Below are 7,742 nucleotides of genomic sequence, written 5' to 3'. Positions count from 1 at the left end.
CCCGGCTCTGCCACTCTGAGGAATCTGGATGTACAACTGCCTACTCTCTGAAGCTCAGCTACCACTCTTTTTAAAAATTTAATTAATTAATTATTTTTGGCCATGTTGGGTCTTTGTTGCTGAGCGCGGGCTTTCTCTACTTGCGGCAAGAGGGGGCTACTCTTCGTTGCAGTGCGCAGGCTTTTCATTGCGGTGGCTTCTCTTGTTGTGGAGCACGGGCTCTAGGCGCGTGGGCTTCATTCGTTGTGGCACATGGGCTCAGTAGTTGTGGCTCACGGGCTGTAGAGTGCAGGTTCAGTAGTTGTGGCTCACGGGCTTAGTTGCTCTATGGCATGTGGGATCTTCCCGGACCAGGGCTCGAACCCATGTCCTCTGCATTGGCCAGCGGATTCTCAACCACTGCACCACCAGGGAAGCCCTCAGCTGCCACTCTTACTGACATGGAAAATACACCTACATCATGGCGGGGGGGGGGCAGTTGGGAGGATTCAGTGAGAGGGTGGGCGTCAAGTGTAACATCTTCAAACCAGAACTGTCACTCCAGCTCCCTGGGCCTGATTCCCTGCTCTTACAGTGAGGAGGTAGAAATGACATCATCTCCTGTCCCTGACGCCCCGAGTCCTTCTGCCTCGGGTGCCTCCATTCTCTGGCCCTCGAGGCAGGGGACGCAGCCCGGCCCGTCAGGCCCTTACCCAGTCCTTTCTGGGGTTGCCTTTCTCCTACATCCCTGCATTTTGGACCCTCACAGTGTGACTGGTCACCTTAGGGAGGCCTTTTTGGAATTGCTGTTCCGCGAGGTTTTCCCAATCCTGCAGACTCCGGGAGCTTGACATTGCATATTCCAAATAGCTGAGCCAGGACAGTGGTTTCCCATAGAAAGTGGACAGTCATTCATGTTTCAGCAGCGCTTCCAGACAGCCTCTTCTCTCTTGGACATCTACGGACTTGCTTTCCAGAAGTTTTCCATTCTTATCCTCCCCATTATCCCCCAGGACCCTGGTGAAATGTCACGAGGCTGATTTCTCCAGAGCCAGTGAGTCGAGCCGCACCCCGACATCTGCCCAGGGGCTGCTTACCGAGGGGCTGTTACACAAGTCGTGGCCGCAGGGATCATAGCCCCGAGGGAGGCTGAGGGGCTGCCTTATCCCCTTTTTATAGACAAGGAAGCACAGTTCACAGAGGGGAAATGACAAGTGACTTTTCCAACTTAGCACCATTAGTTTGGAGGCAAGGCAAATTCATCATCGCCTTCTTCTCCCAAGGCTGTGTTTCTCGGTTAAAGCAATCATATATCTGGAGAGAGAAAAAAAATCAGCTTCTGAGGAAAAACACATTGCATAATCCCATTTTGAATGGGAAGAAAACTCCAAGTGCACCTAAAGGTAATTCGGGAAGGTCACCTGCCAAACTTCTGAATGATGGGAGTCCCACTGGATTTTATTGTCTTCTTTGAATTTTCTCATTTTTCTTCAACAAGCTTGTTATTGTATAGAAGTAACATTTCGTGTTATAAAAGGGGAAACGATCCTGCTTATTTGAAAACAAACTACTGCTCCCTATGAAGACGTGGATGAATCTCTTAAACGTGATGTTGAACCAAAGGATGCAGGCATGGAAGAGAGCAGGCTGCAGGACTCTCTTCATTCAATATTCAAACCAACTGGCCATTGTAACGAATGTGATAGTCAGATAGCGTTTACCTTCGAGGAACAGTGACTGGAGGAAGTACAAGGAGGGAGGGGGGCATCTGGGGTGGTGATCATACACTTCCCGGTTTTGATCTGGGTGCTGGAATGTGGGGGTGTTCATCTGTGGTAATTCATCAACTTACGTCACAGATTTTTGGCACTGATTTTGATTTTTTTAAGATAGTCCACTAAAATACTATTAATCTGAATGACGGTGTATTTTGACACAAGGAGAGTGTCTCACTTGCCTTGCCCTGTCCCGGCCCTGCAGGGGTGGCAGGGATAATCGAGGCTGTGGGTCACACCTGCCAACCCCTCAGAACCCTTTATATCAGGGACTTGTCTGGAAAGTCTACAATACTCCAGGGATTTCAAACAGAATAAATATAATACAGAGAACAGATCACACAGATGAAGGAAGACCTGAGAAGGCATACAGGAGAATGAGACACCCAGAGACCGGCAGGAAGTCTTCACCGGCCTGGAGCTGCAGGGGTACACAGATGAGGAGGTGTCACCAGAGCAGAAGCAGAAGCAGGGCCATCTGATGGATCTGGAACCACGACAGGAGGCTGCCAGGTAGGAGCTGGGACAGCAGAGCAGAGCTGGAGCCATAGGGGAGACACAGCCACTGCTGGAAAATGCCCTCTGCAGCCGAGAGAGTGAGAAGTCCCCTGGCTTCCCTCAGTCTCTTATTCTCCAAGCTCCCATCACCATTTCCTGTTGCCTGGGCCTGGCCAGATGCAAGCCAGGGAACAGAACTTACAGGACGGGGGCTAGGACAGACCCAACTCCCAGTTCGTCTGTCCAATTCTTCCACCAGTTCCCCTTCTCACCTTCCCACCAGTCTTCCTCTCTGCCAGCTCACTCTGCCCAGGGCATCAGTCCTCTGCTGGGAAGGCGGCTCCCTTAGTGCATGTCTGATTCTAAGGTGATCACCAGACTAAATTTACCCACCTTGTGGTCTATACGGCATCAGCTGACGCTCCAGCACTTTCCCAAAGACACCGGTTAGCAGGCTGTGGTGGACACACCCTAAATAATCACACACCTTGTGTAATCCTCTCCCCTTGAGTGTGGGTAGAACATATGACTTACTTCTAGCCCCGAGAACATGGCCAAGGTGACGATATGTCACTCCCAAGATTACCTTGCGGTATGCGTGGCTCTGTCTTAGCAGACGACAGTGAGAGAGACTCTCCTGCTGCCCTCGAAGGACAAACAGCCATGCTCTGAAATGTCTGTAGAGGGCACCATGTGGCAGGGAACTACAGGGGCCTGTAGAACCTGGGCGGTCTTCTCTCAACATCCAGTAAGCAGTCAGGCCCTCAGTCATGCAGCTGCAAGGAAATGAATCTGCCAGCAACCTCATGAGCTTGGGCGTGGGTTCTCCCCACTTGTGTCTTCAGATGAGAACACAGCCAGCTGCCACTGGACTGTAGACTTGACCCTGGGCAGGGGACCCAGCAAGGCTGCTTGGACTCCTGACCCACAACAACTGTGAAATAATAAGTATGTGTTGTTTAAGCCACTAAACTTTTGGTACTCTGCTACACTGCAATAGAAAACTAATCCACCCGGTGGGAAAAAAGACCAGCTTGCCTTGCTTTTTCCAAAACCTAAAGTTCCATTTAAAAAGGTGGGACAGTAAATAAGTCATGCCATACCTCATAACTGTTTACTTCCCTTCCTACCTCTTGTTCCGGCTGACCCAAACCTGCCAGGGACAATGGCAAGGTGTGTTGTTCTGTGTGGCAAGCAGAGATGTATCACAAAAAGGGGAGCCTCGGCGCTTCCCGTTGGAGTATGTTGTTACTGTTGACGCCCCCATAGGAGTGCTTCCGAGAGTGCATCAAGTTAGGGCTGGACTCAGGGAGCTTTGGGGTCAATGATGGCAATGGACTCATGGCTCTGATACTTTCCATCCTCCAGCGATACAAATGGGAGTGCTATGGTCTGCATGTGTCTCCCCAGACTTCATATGTTGAATTCTAACCCCCAAAGGTAATGTCATTAGGAGGTGGGGCCTTTGGGAGGTGATTAGGTCATGAGGGAAAGGCAGGGCCTTCGGAAAATGGATTAGTGCCCTTATTAAAAGAGGCCCCAGAGAGCTCCCTGCCCCCTCCACCGTGTGAGGACACAGCGAGAAGAAGCCGTCTATGAACTAGAAAGCAGGTTCTCATCAGACACCACGTGGAATCTGCTGGCATCTTGATCTTGGACTTCCAGCCTCCAGAACTGTGAGTAACAAATTTCTGTTGTTTATAAGCCCCCAGTCTGTGGTGTTTTGTTATAGCAGCCCAACAGACCAAGACAGTGGGCCAAAGTTCTGAGACCACTACTAACTCGGAGAGTCAGCTGAATACTTGAGCAGTCCCTTTCATGTCGTTTTATTTCCTTTTACATGGACCAATGGAAGAAAAAAAATCCCATAGATTCTTCTGAAAACCGTTAAGATAATGAGAAGACGAATGAAAAACTTGCATAGATTGGGATGCCCACAGTTTGGATTTTCAAGGCCTAAAAGACGAAACAAAACAAAGCAAACGGGACTTTCAGGATAAACGCAATCATCCTCTAGAAGGGGAAAGGGAAGGCCTAGCAATTGTATAAGATGCTGGTTCTCAACTCTGGATGTACATTAAGAATCACGTAGGGAAGGTTTTTAAAATAAACCTTAAAAAAATTAAGTATAACTTAAATACAATAAAGTGCCCCAATCTTAAGGATACAGCTTGATGGATTTTCACAAGTAAGCACTCCTGTGTGACCACCACCCTGATCACGATAAAGAACATTTCAGGTACCTCTGAAATCTCCTTCCCATCCCCTCCTGGTCAATATCCCAGCCTCCCGCACTCCCACCTCCACAAGGAAATTGCTATTCTGATTTCTAACACCATAGAGAATAACTAGAGGAGCTTTTAAAAATACTGATGCCTGGGTCCCACCATGGAATATCTGGTCTCATCTGGGTGGCTCTCAGGCCTGGGGAGTTTGCAAAGGGCCAGGTGATTCTGATGTGCAGACAGGACTGAGAATTACTCACTGGTTTAAGGTCAAGTCCCATTTCCTGCAGGGCAGCGAGGGCTTAAATTCACAGACCAAAGAGCTCCTCCCAGCACTGCAGACAGGCTCTCTAGCAATTTCTGGATTGTAGCCGTCAGGAGCCAAGCCAGGTACTGAATCCACCGGGATGCTGCGGTGGCCCACTGAGGCAGATGACCTCAGTTCTCCTTGGACGAGCCAGGGGTGGGTGGGCTGGGCCATGGATTTTGGTGGAAGGTCATGTCCCAGCAAGAAAGGTGGTGTTGGCAGCAAATACGCTCCACCAGACATTCCACCTCTCCCTAAAAGTCCCCTTCGATATTTATAAAATGATTCGGGTGTGACCCAAATCAGGCAGTCTGGTTTGGCTTATCGTTTTCAGTATGCCCAGATTTCATCCTACAAGGTTTTTCTTTAGCATTATTTGGGGCTGTGAAAATCCTTAAGAAACTGAGCAAATTTCCCCCCGTAGATCGGTGGAGCTATAAAGCCAGTGATCCCCAAAAATGTGTGGAGGAGAGAACGAGCAAAAGAGCAATCAAAGAGAAAAGAAAAGATAAGCACTCACGTGGCTTTTGCAGGACGACTTGACCAACCCAAACTTTTGCTTGATCTGGTTCGTCGTGAACTCTTGCCACTTGCCGTCCACCAGGGTCTGGGCTCTGATCTCGTACGTCACCAAGCGCTCTGCTCTCAGGCTGATGGGGCTGTGCTCATAGACGGAGGAGGCAAATTCCAAGTCGGTGTGCCTTATTCTCTGCAAGGAGGGTGACCCACCTTAGGTGGAACTGAAACCAGGGTGACCCGGAGTTAGCGAAACGTGGTCCCTGCCACATCGGCCCTCCTGTCTGATGTGTACAGGGCAGGAGCGTTTCCCCATGGCCCCATTTCCTACATGCAGCTGCTGCCGAATCGGTTGGCATTTGAACCCTCACCATGAGCAAACCACTGGCCAACGGACTGGGGTTTGGCCAATGCAGGAAAGCACCACGAAGTCAATCTATATTGAACGGGAAGGTCTTCACATCGCTTTGCCAGAGTTTAAAAAACCAACATAGTATTCATATGAGCACTTCGACTCCTGTTGTTACATAATTCATCTCTTCCATCCAGTAAAATCCATTATGTAGGGAAATGCGTGAGTCACTGAAGACCGAGGACTGGCCCAAAGAAGAGAGGTGACTCGCTTAAGGACACATAAAGAGGTAGTGGCCAAGCTGGATGAAACCCCAGGTTTCTCATTCATGCATTCATTCATTTATCCACTCATAATACAAACATACCACCCCTACGTTCCTGTTCTGTGATTGGCAGTGGTAATAAAAAGATATGGTGATATTAAAGATATGGTTTCTCACGGAGCTTAAAGTTTTGGAGACTTACAATGAAACCCTAAGTGGAAGGTAGGGGTCCACCATCATAGCTGTCACCATCATCAGGGCCCCGTTCCAAGCCCTTTGCACAATTTAACACATTTGATACTCACAGCAACCTAGGAAGGTAGGTCGTATTACCCTGTCCAACTTAAAGGTCAGAAAGTGGACACAGGGAGGTTCCTGGGCTCACCAAGATCAAACGGCTCACCAGATGGTTTGAATTCAGACTCTACTCTGAAACCCAGCTCTCCTGCCTCTCCTGAAAGTCCAGCAGGAGCATGGAGGTGAAGGCATCCACCCTCCTGACTCTTCCAGCGTCCTGTTCACAGCCTCCGCTTTGCCCCCCTAGAGAACACCATTCCCTCTGCCTTTATGGGCACATGCGTTACCTCCACAGAAGAATGGCCCCCTGTAAAGCATCCCCCAGCATGTACAAACTGAAAATGAATTGAGCCCCACACGAGGTTCCAGAGGACTATCATTTAACCTTGGCCTTACCAGCAGAGGCCATACAAACATGAAGACACTCCATTTTGAGATCCTCATCTATCGAACGGGTCAGCAGCAACCTCACAATGTTGGCGCAAAAATCAAATGACATCACGACCGTGAGAACGGTCAGCACCGGGCTTACATTTTACAAATGAATTCGTAATTAATGTTTAATCAATTATTGTTAATTATTATTAATCAATTATTATTAATTCCGTATGAACTGATTCTGAATCTCAAAGGCTGTTTCAGAGACATAGCTCTCCTGTGCTCTCTGTCCTTCTTACCTGCATATGAAAACTATACGAAGTAGGATCCTGTTTGATTCCCTTTATCTCAAAGAAGAATCCATATATGGCAATCACTTTTGAATGTGTAGTATACTCCTAAATGGGGAGAGATATGCAACAAAGTGACAGGGGTAAAAACCTTCAGTATTCAAAGGCAAGAAAACATAGCAAGACCAAGTCTAGCTACAACTACTGAAGTGATTAATGTGTGATTTGAAACACAACAGCAATGTTAGCCTGGGAAACAGAAGAAGAGACAAACTGTAGCGACTTTACAAATCCTTACAGGTTGGCACTCAGTGGCAATACTATTTGCTCTGCATGCCCCCCTTAGTGGGGAGAAGAATGAGTTAGGCATATTCTTAGATGACCCGTGGTCTGCAGACCTTTGAAACAAAGCATTTTGCTCCAATCTGATGGGCCTAAGAGACCCTCCATGCCCACGGTATTGCAGGGTGTCGTGGCCACTGTGGTCTGCAATCTGTCCACTTGGGCAGGTCCCTGCAAGCACAGCCCATCCAGGCCTGATCCAGAGGGGAGTCTCTGATGATAGACTCAGGGCCCCAAACCTGTAAAACACGAATTCTTTTGAGATCACTACTGGGGCGGCTTTAGTGATGTTGGAGGATCGCAGCCATTGCTTGGAGAGTTGTACCTATCGAGGGAGCCCGAGACAAAGGGCAGCCACCAGCCACTCAGGCTCCCCTGGTGACTGAGCGCCCAGAGGCTTTGCAGCCGAGCTCCCTAACGCATTGTCGCTTTGATCCTGGGCTCCATCTAAAGAGCTGCTCAGAACAGTCGCCCTTGCAACCTTAACCACGGGCTCAGAGTAGAATCTCTTCTTGGGC

At 48.9% G+C, this 7,742-nt stretch overlaps 1 protein-coding gene across 1 annotated transcript in view; it reads right to left on the bottom strand.

Annotated features, from left to right (window-relative positions):
• Positions 1–376: 376 nt before the first annotated feature.
• Positions 377–7,742, bottom strand: part of BTBD16 (BTB domain containing 16) — a 46,140-nt gene continuing 38,774 nt past the window's right edge. The window contains exons 12-14 of the mRNA XM_032609279.1: positions 6,892–6,990; positions 5,305–5,493; positions 377–4,208 (exon numbers count right to left, since the gene is read on the bottom strand). Coding sequence (XP_032465170.1) covers positions 4,140–4,208; positions 5,305–5,493; positions 6,892–6,990 — 357 coding nt within the window. The 3' untranslated portion in view covers positions 377–4,139. The remainder of the gene's footprint in view (positions 4,209–5,304; positions 5,494–6,891; positions 6,991–7,742) is intronic.

The sequence above is a fragment of the Phocoena sinus genome, chromosome 16 (assembly GCF_008692025.1).
Source record: "Phocoena sinus isolate mPhoSin1 chromosome 16, mPhoSin1.pri, whole genome shotgun sequence".
NCBI lineage: Eukaryota > Metazoa > Chordata > Mammalia > Artiodactyla > Phocoenidae > Phocoena > Phocoena sinus.
This window is presented reverse-complemented; position numbering and strand designations above follow the sequence as displayed.